Here is a 14,074-nt window from a genome sequence, read left to right on the forward strand (position 1 = left end):
GGTCACACTTGTGCCAGCCACCTGTATAGACCAGCCTCCCACCAGCCCTGCAAGATGGGAAGTGGACAGGGTCTTGATGATGGGATAGGGGGCAGTACCACGCTCACCTGTCGCACTGCTTGCCCACTCTGTGTGGAAGTGACAGTGAGAATTGTTGAAGGCATCTGAGCTGTGTGTGTGTATGTACAGGCCCTGTGCCCTCAGGTGCACCTGCTGAGCATCCTTAGCTCTTGCAAGTTGCTGCCTCCTGGCAGGCACCCAGTTCCCATTGTCCAGGTCTTTGCTGCTCAAGGCTACCTCTGGCCTCAACCTTGGCCTTTCTGTCAGTCCTATCCTAGTACCTCAAGAGGCAGAACTGGGGACAGCATTAGAAATGGAGCTGTCTCAGGAAACAGCTTACCCTGGAACCCAGTCTCGTGGGCAGCTCTTCTCTTCCACTTCTCCCTACCTTGGTGTAGGGGGAGCTTGGCTTTTGTCTGTCTCACTTCATCTGCCCAGTAGCCCAGCCCAGAGCACATTCAGAATCCCATCTAGAAAGAGGAACTAACAAGCCCAGAGAGGTCAAGCCACTTGACTGAAGCCACAGAGCTTGCCAGCCTCCGAGCGGAAACACAGATCACGTGGCCTGTGCTTACTCTAAGCAGCTGGGAAATGTGACGAGCCTTCTCCCAAAGGCAGAGGCCAGGAGGGGGAAGCCCAGGAGATCCTGCCTCTGCTACAGTACAACCAGAAGAGAGAGATGCACTGGGGCCCCAGAGACTTTTAGACCTGCTCTTGGGGGATTTGAGAGGGCATGTGTGACCCAGAACCATGGCCCTGGCATCATCTGAGCACATGTTCCTTGCAAAACAGAAGAGCAGCGCCATCACCAGGGACACAGCATGCATGCTCCTGCAGTTGCTGGGTGCAGGTCTGGTAGATTGTTTCCAGCAGTGTGGGTGGGAAGTCGCCAACATGGCTCAGGGCCCCTCAGGGGTGCCAGAGTGGACACATGGAGTGCGGGCACTGCTCTCCCCTCTGCATCCTGTCTGTTTGCTGGCTTCCCACCTGGAGTAGCAGGAGAAAAACCCCAACAAGTCACAACTTTGGAGTCAGTTCTGGACAGTTGTTTATTCTCTCCCCGAGGATGACTTGGGCTGAATCATTGCGGCCTCCCTCATTTGTAGAATGGAAAGGTCACCCTGGCACAGTAGAGACAGGTGTGTGTGTGTGTGTCTGTGGTGTAGCACACATGTACACGCACCATCACACCCACTTCCTAAGGAGAATCACTTCAGTCAGCCGCACACCACACTTACCTACAGCCATGGTCGCAAAGATGATGGAAGAGCTAGGAAATTCCTGTTCCTTGGCAATGTTGGGGCTGGCTCCAGGTTACCCTGCAAGTTGTTGTGTATGCAGCGGTGCCCATGTAAGCACACCTGTGCTTCCAGCTGCATGAAAGTATGACATATGAGTGGGTGTGTAAACAACACATGGCTCTGTTGGAAGTTCTGAGTGGGACAGCATCGTCTGGGTGCATGGTAGCTCTAGTCACTGCTCCCAGAGTGCTCTCAGTCCTGGTGTGTGTCCAACAGCGGTGCTCCCCTGGGGCTCTGTCACCTTCCACCTGCCCCCTCGCTGCTCCCTGGGTAGCCACATCTAGGCTGGTGGTTTTAAATCTCAGTCTCTGGTTGAGGCCTCTCTTGCCAGGCCAGGCCTCCCTGGAGCACCTCCGTGGGGTGCTCCTCACCCCCACAGTGGACCCTGGGACCTGTCTTCTCAGCCTCCCTGGCTGAGTCCCCTGCTTCCTGCGCTGCTCTCTCTACTTCCTGTGGAGTCCCTGTTCTGTCCAGAGTGGTCCCTTTGGTTACTTCCTGGCTGATATCTTCAGGGATGCCCGAGATCTCCCAGCACACAGTCCACCCCGACCTCTGCTCACCTCTTCCCCCTGAAGGCCTGGCAGAGCCCTGTGCATCTGGATAGACTACTGTGTCTCAGGGGACCCTCGGCGTGTCTGCACACCTTTGTCTACTTCAGCACTTACCCAAGTGTACAAAAACATGGGATCCAGAGCCAGATTCTGTCCTGTCCTACCGTGTGCGTAGATGCTTTAAAAATAAAATATGGTGTGTCTCTGTGTATGGATGTTTGCAAAGGCATAGAGTCATCTGGAAGGATGCACAAGAGTACCCTGAGCTAACCAGGCAGGTAGTGACAGGCCATACTCTTTGTGTTTCCCTTTCCATGTGTGAGCGGTTGTTCATGCCATCATCCCCATTTGCAGGCTCTTGCCCCCGCCCTGGCCCCAGCAGCTGCCAGCCAGCACCTTCCCCCTTCCCTGGCCCAGCAGCCACAGCCCTGTCTGTATAGACCTGGCCTGAGACAAAGTCACTGTGCCATGTGGGAGCTTCCCCATCACTGGCTTCTGTCACTTAGATTGTTGTCAGAATTTACCTCTGTGGTCACTGGTATCCGCTTCTCCCCCTTTCCATGACTGAATACTCGTCCACCACACAGCCTTGCGTGTCTTGTTCATCTGCTTGTCAGTGGATGGTCATGTGGCTTTGCTGCCATGGTTTTTGACCAGAAGGAATAAAGCTGCTTTGAATATTCATGTCCACATCATGGGGAGGCGGGGAACGGAATATGTTCCTTTCTCTTGGCAGCATACCTAAGAGTAGAGTTACTGGGTCCCTGCTAACCCCAGGTTGCACTTTGTGTGACATGGCCACACCGTCCTGTGTGTCCATCAGGAGTGTGTGGAACTTACAGTTACCTACAGCCTTTCTGACACGTAAACTGTTACCAGCCTCTGTCTGTGTGACAGCCACCCTGGTGACACGGGGTGCTATCTCCCGATAGTTTGGGTTTGTGTTTTTCTTAAAACTGTGAATACCGAGTATTCTTTTCCTATGCTTTTTTTTTTTTTTTTGGTCTTTTATGTGATTTTAGAAAATATCCCTTTGTGTTCTTTGGAGAAATACCTGTCAAGAGCCTTTGTCTACTTTTGAATTCGGTTCATCCTCTTCGTGGCTAAGTTGCAGACCTTTTTGCAAAACATTTTTCCCATCCCATCACCTGCCGCCTCACTTTCCCCACAGTGTCTTTAGAAGCACCAAGTTCTTTAATGCGATGCTACCTGATCTGATTTCTTTCAAGAGTTTTAGGGTTATGGCATTTGCATTTTGATTTTTGTTTCATTATGTATATATGGTGTGAGGCAGGAGCTCAGCTCTGTTCAGTTTGTCATGGCAACATGCGCTGGGCAATTGTTCTTCCCCCTCTGGCTGGTCTTGTCAATCTTCATGCCTAGTTCTGGGCTCTCAGTTCTGTTCCAGTAGACTGTATTTATACTTAAAGTCTGCTTAATGTATTTTTTTTAAGTTTTATTTATTTTTTATTGGAAAGACAGATTTACAGAGAGAAGGAGAGACAGAGAGAAAGATGTTCTATCTACCGGTTCACTTCCCAAATGACCACAATGGCTGGAGCTGAGCCAATCCAAATTCAGCAACCAGGAGCCTACCTCAGATCTCCCACGTGGGTAGAGGAGCCCAAGGCTTTAAGCCATCCTCTGCTGCTTTCCCAGGCTCTCAGCTGGAACGGAAGTAGAGCAGCCAGGATACAAACCAGCAGCCATATAGGATTCCGGTCCCAAACCCAGCCGAGGGCATCAGGGTGCTTGTGACAGGGCCTGGTGCTAGGGAGCTTTCTCAGTCTCTGCATCTGAGAAGTACAGCTGGTGCTTAGTGGCTCCCACAGTCCCCCTGCCCAACACCTCTCCTCCTGCCACCACCCATTGTCTACAGAGATCCTTGGTTTCTCACTTCTTGCCAGTAAACAGAGGTCCTCAGGAGCAGACACTGGGTAAGCGCTTAAGACCCTTGGGAGTCTCTGTCCCACACCTACGTGCCTGGGAGTGGACCCTGCACCCAGCTTTGCACCCAACTCCCCACTAATGCACACCCTGGGAGACTTCAGGGGACAGCTCGAGTCCCTGAGTCCCTACCACTGACACAGAAAGTCCTGCTAGACTTTCTGGCTTCTGGCTTGGACCTGGCTCAGCCCAGCATTGGGGAGAGTGAGCCAACAAATGGAGCTCTGTCTCTCTCATTCTCTGTCTTTATATCTCACAAGGAAAAAAATAAAAGCCCTAGAGGCCCAGGGAGTTTCAGCTGTTCAGATAGGGCTTTTGTTTTAGCCTTGGAACTGAAAAGCAAGCCCTGGTTTCCAGACCCTGGGGCCGAGTGTGGTGCTGCCCTGCCTGCTGCCTGTGTGTGGCAAGGCCTTACAAGTTGTTTACAGCTCAAAATATCCAGATCTTCAAAAGCATCCGTTGCACATTCCTTCCTCACAAGTCATTGAAAGACCAGTGTCTTTAAGATTTACTTATTTTAATTTGAAAGTTAGAGTTATAGAGAGAAGGAGAGAAACAGAGAGAGAATCTTTCAACTGTCCACCACTTCACGTCCCAAATAGCCCCAAAGGCCAGAGCTAAGCCACTCTAAATCCAAGAGCCAGGAGCTTCTTCCGAGTCGCCCACATGGGCAATGGGGCCCAAGGACTTGTGCCATCCTCCACTACTTTCCCAAGGCATAAACATGGAGCTGGATCAGAAGTGCAGCAGCCAGGACACAAACCAACACCTTTATGGGATTCTGGTACAGCAAGTGGAGGCTTAGCTCACTACACCGCGGCCTGGCTTCACGACCAGTGTCTTTCACGATGGTTTATTGACTCCCAGGGCCCTGCTGCAAGTCTGTGTCATTGTCTCCAACTGGACGTCACTGCTGGTGTGGCCCAAGACACTGGCTCACACATGTAGCATGGCCAACTGGGTTGCAGTGTGCTTCTGCAGCCCTCTCTTCCCTGCTGGTTCCCAAAGCCTGCAGCAGCATTGGATACATCGGAGTATGTGGCCCTCCCTCAGTCGCCAAGCACAGCCCCAAAACAGGAAGTAGAAAATCCCAGAAATAAACAGTTCCCAAGTTTTAAGTGATTTGCTAGGGTGCAAGTATATATGTTATTAAAATGGTTCTGTTTAAGAATTAGTTCGGGGCCCGGCGGCGTGGCCTAGCGGCTAAAGTCCTCGCCTTGAACGCCCCGGGATCCCATATGGGCGCCGGTTCTATTCCCGGCAGCTCCATTTCCATCCAGCTCCCTGCTTGTGGCCTGGGAAAGCAGTGGAGGACGGCCCAAAGCTTTGGGACCCTGCACCCGCGTGGGAGACCAGAAGAGGTGCCTGGTTCCCGGCTTCAGATCGGCGCAGCACCGGCCCGTTGCGGCTCACTTGGGGAGTGAAACATCGGATGGAAGATCTTCCTCTCTGTCTCTCTACCTCTCTGTATATCCGGCTTTCCAATAATAATAAAATCCTTAAAAAAAAAAAAAGAAAGAATTAGTTCGCAGCCCACTGCAATAACGTAATGGTTAAGGTCCTGGCCTTGAACACGCCGGGATCCCATATGGGCGCCGGTTCTAATCCCGGCAGCTCCACTTCCCATCCAACTCCCTGCTTGTGGCCTGGGAAAGCAATCGAGGACGGCCCAAAGCCTTGGAACCCCGCACCTGCATGAGAGACCCAGAAGAGACTCTGGGCTCCTGGCTGTGGATCGGTACAACTCCAGCCATTGTAGCCACTTGGGGAGTGAATCATGGAATGGAAGATCTTCCTCTCTGTCTCTCCTCCTCTCTGTACATCTGCCTTTCCAATAAAATAAGACTTAGTTCTCAGGCCTGGCACGATAGTCTAGTGGCTAAGTTCTCGCCTTATACACACCGAGATCCTATATTGGAACTGGTTCTGATTCCAGTGGCCCCACTTCCCATCCAGCTCCCTACTTGTGGCCTGGGAAAGAAGTCAAGGACAACCCAAAGCCTTGGGACCCTGCACTCACATGGGGGACCCAGAAGGAGCTCTGGGCTCATGGCTTCGGATCAGCTCAGCTCCAGCCATTGTGTCCACTTGGGAAGTGAATCAGTGGACGAAAAATCTGACTTTCCAATAAAAATGAAATAAATATAAAAAAAAAGAATTAGTTCTCCTTGTTGATCTTTTACTGTACCTAGTTTGTAAGTCCAACTGTATCCTAGGTATGAACATTTGAGGACAGCACAATGGTGTCCATCAGGGTTCTCATGCCTTCAGGGGTCCTCTGAAGGCCTTGGTACATGTCCCCTGCAGATAGTTTTAGACCAGTTGCATCGTCCTTATCGCTGTGAAAGGGACATTTGGTCCTTTGGCTCAATTGCCTCATCCAACCCCCTCCATGCTCCAGGATCCCATATGGGTACCAGTTCATGTCCCTGCTGCTCCAGTTTCCATCCAGCTCCCTGCTTATGGTCTGGGAAAGTAGTCAAGGACAGCCCAAAGCCTTAGGACCTTGTACCCATGTGGGAGACCCAGAAGAGGCTTCTGGCTCCTGGCTTTGGATTGGCCCAGCTCCAGCTATTATAGCCATTTGGGAAGTGAACCAGCAGATTCAAGTGAACTGGCAGATGGAAGATCTTTGTCTGTCTCTCCTCCTCTCTGTGAATCAGCCTCCAATAAAAATAAATAAATCCTTAAAAAGGAAATTGATCATACAGACATTGCCAGTTGTCCCTGTGAGCCCTGCAGTTGCAAGGCTGGGCCCTGGTGTGGGCGTCGGCATGGGCTCCTTCTACTCTGCCGTCCACATGGCCCCACTGAGGTCTCCCCACACCAAGGGTGATGTGCTGTCCTCCAAACAAATTCACAGCTCGGGTCTTAGTGTTCCATCTCATCTCTTCCCACTTCTTAGGCCATGCATATCACCTGGGCAATAAAGTGGCAAAACCTTCTAACTAAGCCAACTGTCTTCATTGCTCTGATCCTCTGAATTAAGCAGGGCTGCATAACTTGAGAATGTAGTTTGTGTGTGTGTGTGTGTGTGTGTGTGTGTGTGTGTTTATTTTATTTGAGAGGCAGAGAGAGAGAGAGAGATCTCCTGTTTACTAGGTACTTCTCCAAATGCCTGCAACAGTTAGGACTGGGCCACTTCAGAGCCAGGAAGCTAGAACTCAATCTAGGTCTTCTAAATGAATGGCAGATACTCAGCTAATGAAGTCATCACCTCCTGCCTCCCAGGGTGCACATGAGCAGGAAGCTAGAATTAGGAAGAGCAGTAACAGAGTCAGTACTCAAACCTGAGCACTCGGTGTGGACACCAAATGCCTGCCCGCTCCCTTCCATGGGATCCCTTAGGGGATCCCATGCCCTGCATCACTGTCCCTGCCTGGTCTTTGTCCTCTTTGTTCAAAAGACACTTCCTCAATAGGTACCCTGTGTGGGTAGAGCAAGGAAGGGCCCGCTGCCCTGTCCTGCAGCAGGCCACAGGGGGAAGAGAGGAAGCTGGTGGGAGTGAGACATATTGGCAGCATGTGGCATGTGGGTAAAGCAGCTTTTGCTGCATGCCCAGTTGCCAGTAACTAGCTTGCCTGGGAAAACCAGCCCAGCACCAGGAAGGTGCCCCAGGCCAATACACGAAGAGTAAACTGGGACCAGGCCTGCAGAGTGCTGGTGTAGAAAGACCTTGGAGATGCTGCATGTTACATGGCACCTGGCATTTAGCAGTGTGTGCCATGGAGCAGTTGGGTTAGCAGGTTAAGTTAGCAGGGCAAGCTAGGGCCATGTCATGGAGGCTTCTGGAATCCCAACCTGAAGAATGTGGATCTTAGACCAGGCTGCAGGAAAGGCATGAGAGGAAGGCCAAATAGGTCCTGCCCTATGCGACCCCAGAGCCTCATAGCCCCAGACACCTGCCTCTAGCAGGATTAGGTACACTTTGTTCTTAAGACCTGAACGGCTGAAATTGGCACTGTCACAAGCAACTGTTGCTTGATGGAGAGACAGTGAAATGCTGTGGCCTGGCTGAGGAAGGTGACAGGGAAGACACTGAGAGAAAATGCATGGTGGAGGCCCCAGGGTCTGTCTGGAGCATGGCCATGACTTCACATTCAGCGCAAAAAAAGATGTCCACAAGCAAGTGCTGTCAGGTGTACGGCCAAGAAGACGCTCCCAATGGCAGTTACCACCAAGTGGCTGCCAGCAAACCCCAGCATTCATGAAACAGAGAATTCTCAGCATGTTAAGCATGTGGTAAAAATTTGAAATTACCTATGTTTGCCTCTGCAGGTGGCATTGCGCCCCTGAGGGCTGTTTGCCCCTACACTGTAGGAATGCCTGTGTGCAGGTTGGTGGACACATCATCGCAGGCACAGTCATTGGGACTTTACGAGAGAGGGAGTCTCACCTGTACAGCGGGGCGGTCCCTGGCTGTGGCAGCGCAAGGATCAGGGAAACATTCCAAGGTGGCGCCTTCTAGACGGAGGGGAAATTGCCTGTGTATTCTTGAAACTGGGAGGAACCAGGCGTGGCTGCAGCAGGAGGCTTGGCAGGAGGCGGTCCCGAGGTGGGCTGGAACCTGTGAGCCCAGGCGGGGTGCTCTCTGCCCCCAGGCCCGTGGACACGTCACACTGCTCTGTCTTGCTCGCCACCTGGCACTCTCCTGTGCACCTGTCCACACTTCCCACACTGTTAAGCGTCACTTGATCACCTGAGAAGTTGGCCCCCTGATTATCTATCTATCTTTCTTTCTTTCTTTTAGATTTATTTATTTTTATTGGAAAGGCAGATTTACAGAGAGAAGGAGAGACAGAGAGGAAAGATCTTCTGTCTGTTGATTCACTCCCCGTGCGGCCACAACAGCCGGAGCTGAGCTGAGCTGATCCGAAACCAGGAGCCTGGTGCCTCTTACTGGTTTCCCAACCAGGTGCAGGGTCCCAAGGCTTTGGGTCATCCTCGGCTGCTTTCCCAGGGCCCAAGCAGGGAGCTGGATGGGAAACAGAGCAGCTGGGATGTGAACTGGTGCCCATATGGAATCCTGGCGCTTGGAGGTGGAAGATTAATCTATTACAGCAACCCCGTATGGTCTTTTCCTCAGGCACTAAAGGTCAACGCCTTGATTTCTCTCAGGAGACCTTGAATGCCTTGGAGGGTACCAAGCCTTCCTGGTGCCCCTTGAACACTCGGGCAGGAGAGAAAAGTTTCCTGCCGGAGAACCAGCCATCCATGTGCCCTGGGTGGTATGGGTCCTGACCCCAGTGGAGTTGACAGTGGGTGGCAGGCAATCTGAGCGCAGCCGTGGCATGCACCTGTTCCCTGGGTAGACTCGGCCTGTCAGCACACACCCTCCACAGCCCCAGGGTATGTTCCAGGCACCAGCAAGGCCAACTTCAGTCTCCTGTTTGTTTCCAATGTCTGTGCGTGTGCTGATCGGTAACAACTGAAGTAGTGCTAGGAAGACGTTTCCCCAGGTTGGTCATAGATAATGGAGAAGCTGAGTGATTGATTAGTGAAAGAAATGCCAACCGTTTACATGTGATTTGCTTTCAGATACATAGAGACATGCGTGTTTTAAATGGTTTTATCACAGTGTGATTCTTGCACATTACCTCATTCACCCTTGGTGCCTCCGGTGCATTGGCTTCTGGTGTCATATTCAGCATGCAGCCATCGCCACACACAACTGGGGGACAGTCTCATCACCCCCCAAACACACGTTCCCCCCATCACCCTCCCAGCCCCTCATCTGTGTTCTGTCTCCAGTTTGCCTGTTTGCCTACATTCCACTGGACTGTAATTTTTATAATTGGAAAAAAAAAATTGAAGAAACACAGACCAGTGTGATTTTTTTTCCCAGTGAATGGCAGATTTATGAGTTTAATTTACTTCTGTATTTTTTATATTTTTCTGATTATACAGTAAGCGTGTGTTCATTGGCAGGCCTTGGGGGGTGGTTGTGTTAAACGTCTTGTAGTGGTGTGTTAATGGTCTTGTAGGCTATTGGGAACCCCCTCAAACAACTCACTCACAACCTCGTTTTATGGGAGGAAACTATGTCTGGATGCCCCAGATTGTCTGTCTGGGGCACAGCTAGTGAGAAGGTGGCAATGGCATGGCACTCGTGAGCCCAACTCTGCATTAGCCTCCTGAACCAGCATGACACTCGTGGGCTCAACTCTGCGTTAGCCTTCTCAGCCCCCAGGAACCTATGTCACCCACTCCACCTCCCGCTGTCAAGTGATCCCTGCTCAGCCCTTCCTCCATGTAAGTTGGCCCAGGCATAGGGCCCTGTAATTAAACTACATCCTTTGCCTCTTTAATAATGTCGGAGACAGCGTAACTCCACAAGGGGACAGGGGAATCTATAATTTTGTGTCCTTTCCCTGAGCCAGCGTGAAGCTGGTGCGTGTACAATCTTGCAGGCTTCGGTGCAGGAGGCGTTCTGTGGCTTCAGCACTTGTGTTATGTAAGTGGAACATCCTGACAAGTTGCTGCCTTGACTGGCAGTCCTCAGCAGTGAGGGAGTTTGCACACCACCTGACCTTGCCAGATAGACATCTGCCCTGGGGACATCTGGCTCAGCAGGGGCAGTTCAGGGGCTCTACAGCAGTCCTGGCCATCCCGGGCAATTCCTTCCCCATCCATGGCCAAAGCCAGAAGTACAGATGCTGTTCTCAACTCGCCTTGCCTGTCTCACATCAACTCAGGGTGCTTGAAGACCAACAGTGGTCACCTGAGCAGCCCCACCCCCATTCCGCTGCCCCCTGCTCAGCAATGAAGGGCCTCTGCTGTTTGCCTTGATGGCCCGTTGGGATCTGACACTGCTTGACAGCTGTTTTACCATCTGCAGCTCCTGCGTGTGTATCTGTCCCTGTTCCCACCGCAGCAAACTCCTGTTGGTCCCTTGCATCCCATGGAGTATTACAGCCCCACCCTTGGGTTCTTAACCTGGATTCCATGGGTGGAACACAGCAGACATGTGGGTGTCCTAGGCAGAGCTCACACCTGTGTGCATGCGTGTGTGTCCTTGGCTCTCATAAGAAGAATGAAAGAAAAGAAGTATCTGTGTCTCAGTTGCTGAGGGGTTTTTTCTGTTTATTTATTTGAAAAGCAGAGCAAACATCCATCCACTGGTTCACTCCCCAGGCCCCCTATACTGGCCAAGGCAGGCTGCAGCAACTCCACCCAGGTCTGCCACAGGAGTGACAAGGACCCAAGCCAGCCCTGGAACTTTCATCTGCTGCCTCTCGGGCTGTACTTCAGCAGGGAACTGGAGTGGGGAGCAGAGCTTGCACTGCACTCTGGTTACTACGGTGTGGGATGTGGGCCTGAGCCCACGTGGGCCATTCCCCTCTGTGTGTCTGCAGGTGTTTTCTCTAAGCTGGGTGGCCCAACCATCAGACTCGGGAGAGACAGGGAGAAATCAGACTTGCATTTGCCACAGGAACTTACTAGATATATAGATTTTTTTAATTGCCTCTTGACAAATTTTGAGTTCTTCTTCCTCTCTCTCTCAGATTGATGCACTGAGTAAAAGAAGCAAAGAAGCCGAGGCAGCCTTCTTGAACGTCTACAAAAGACTGATCGATGTTCCAGGTAAGGCCGAGCCCACCCACCTGCAGGGCACCCCGGCTACCTGGCAGCCTGCTAGCTTTCGGACTCCTCCTTGGCTTTCCTAAGGAGATTTTTCCCCTCAGCAACCAGGCAGTTCTGGGATCTCAGCTACACCAAAACCCAGGCTTTGGATGATGGAAACTCAGGGTATCTGTTAATCACATCTAGTTGGTACCTTTAGAGTACACCTTGGGGCTGAACCACAGAGGTATAGGGCTGTAGTGTGTGTGTGTGTGTGTGTGTGTGTGTGTGCGTGTGTGCGCGCGCGCGTGCCATGGAAGTGCTGCAGGGGATTTCAAGAGTGGCTTTTGCAGGCTCCCCTGGACAACTGTATCACCCAGGATTAGTGACCCCTGCACAAGTCTTCCACTTAAGGGTCATGGCCAAAGGGGCACTTACAGTGCCCCTAGCCAGAATGCAGTATGTAAAGTGTGTGAATGATTTCTTCTTTTTCAAAGATCCAAAGAGCTAAACTCTAAATACTTGTTAGGAAGTCCAAGACATGGCAGCTTCCAGTTCCTTATTTTAGGAAAGTGATAAGGAGCCTGGTTGGTTGGTCCCCAGCTCCCAAGGGACCACAAAGGGATAGACACAATCACGCTCACCCCAGGTCGGTCCTGGAGAATCTCCAGGCAAAAATTTCTGAGAGTCATTCTTGGCCAACTGAGGAAGCCCAACTGTCTGCCGCTCTCCTCTCCGTTGGAGTTGCCCTTAATTCTGTAAGCACCCATGATGCAACTCAATCAGTCCTTCCTGGTCCCTGTACCTGCTTCCTACCCAGCTCCCATCCTTCCTGGGAATGGGGCTGCCTGGGGCTATACCACACATGGCTCAAGAGGAGATTCCCTGACAGAGAACCAGGAGATCCCATTCTGCTGCAAGATTGTTGTGAGATTATGGCCACATTTGTGTTGCTTTGGGGCCTCAGTTTTCTCATCTATAAAATAGAATGGGGCAGAAGAACAGCCTGGTTTTCTCGGGTCTCAACTTTGGCCATTCCAGCAGCTTGTGCAGCTCTAAGCTCCACATTCCAGCTTTATGGGTTTCTAGGAGAGTTTGTGTCTAACTAGGGATTTAGCTGCACACTGCCCAAAGCTGCCAGGCCGGCTCCTTGGGCTGCAGCTAGATCTGTTGATGCCCAGGGCACCTTGATCCTCAGTCACCATCCCTTGCGCTGTCCTGTGGCCAAGGTGGTGTCTGAAAATTTTCTCTCTGAATTATGACATGTCCACCACACACTGACTCAACGAATTTGCAGAAAATGGTCAACCTTGGCTATGGGTGCAACTTCTCTTTCCCAAAAGTTCATTCCTTCATTGTGGATTCCCCCGACCATGGAACGTTCTGCTCCATCAAGTCCTGCAGCAGCTGCTGCCACCAGGGAGCCGGATCCTGGGAACAAGCACTTCCCAGCTGGCAGCTCCGCGGCTGCGGAGACATGGTTGAGGGAGGCTGGCTTGTCCTGTCTCTACCAAAGACGCAGGGAGCCTGCCAGCTTCTGTTTCCATACCCTCAGGTTTTTGGTTTGGTTTTTTTTTTTTTTTTTTTTTTCCAGAAGTGCAGTCGACCAGCCACTGAGCTGTTAGGTTTCTTCTGTGTGCACTTACCTTCCCAAAGAAAAGGGAGAGCCCATTTTGCCTGGGCAGACTTTGTGTACACATCTACAGAAGAGATAGAATCGTGATTGTGATCATGGACTTGTGTGTTTTCCCCCTTGGTAGCATGCACCGTAAATACCTAGTACACACGGTAAATACCGAGGACAAACCGTAAGCACCTTCCCTATGTCAGCATACTTCTGCATGACTGTCTTTTTGTCTTGGCAACGTCAAGGCTGCACTGTAAAGTGGAGATGGCATGAGGCAGTAGCATTTGATGCTGTCTGCAGTGATAAAAGCCGATCAGAATGCTGTACATCGCATGCGGATGGCTTAGAAGCCAGCCTGGTGCTCAGAGCTCTACCAGTACCGTGAGGTCCGATAGTTGCCCAGATGAAGTAATCCTGTGGCTGAGGCTTACAGGAAGGATACGGTCAATAGCAGTGCATTTACTGACACTCATCCAGCATGGGGGGCAGTGGGAAGGATGGGAGTGGGGCTTCCACTGTCAGCGCCCCTCAGGCTTCAGGCCAGTGGAGAGTCCCAGAAATGCTGTGTTGAGTTCTAAATGTGAGAGGCAGCATTGTCCAGAGCGCCGGGGGACTAACATGACAGGTATTTCCGATCCATGCCATGGGGCCCAACTCCAGGAGCCCAGGAGGGGCCAGAGCCAGAGGCTCGCCCAGCACCCACCCCAAGATTGGCACAGAGACCTGACCCAGCCAGCCCCCGCCCACCGAGCACCACTTTCTGAAGTCAGCTTCATACTTGCCTCTTCTTGGTGACTCCCCTCTAGTCTTGCTGGAGTGAAGCCCCTTTACGGACAGGGCTCTGCTGTATCACTCCATACCCAGCACCTGACAGGTAGCAGGTGCAAAGGGACCCTACTCCCACCGCGTCCTCAGCAACCAAGTCAAGAAGGCCACCCTGTGGACTCCTGCAAGCTCTGTCTCTGGTTCAGGTCTTCCTCCCAGATGTCACCCTGTCACTTGCCTGCTGGGATGAACAACATATC

At 51.8% G+C, this 14,074-nt stretch overlaps 1 protein-coding gene across 10 annotated transcripts in view; it reads left to right on the top strand.

Annotated features, from left to right (window-relative positions):
- The window catches only part of CUX1 (cut like homeobox 1), a 298,816-nt gene that overhangs the window by 160,123 nt on the left and 124,619 nt on the right, over nucleotides 1–14,074 (top strand). For all 10 annotated transcript variants that reach the window (XM_058681024.1, XM_058681025.1, XM_058681026.1 and 7 more), the window contains exon 4: nucleotides 11,365–11,443. In XM_058681024.1, the coding sequence (XP_058537007.1) occupies nucleotides 11,365–11,443 (79 nt within the window). The remainder of the gene's footprint in view (nucleotides 1–11,364; nucleotides 11,444–14,074) is intronic.

Source organism: Ochotona princeps, chromosome 24 (genome assembly GCF_030435755.1).
Source record: "Ochotona princeps isolate mOchPri1 chromosome 24, mOchPri1.hap1, whole genome shotgun sequence".
Lineage (NCBI taxonomy): Eukaryota > Metazoa > Chordata > Mammalia > Lagomorpha > Ochotonidae > Ochotona > Ochotona princeps.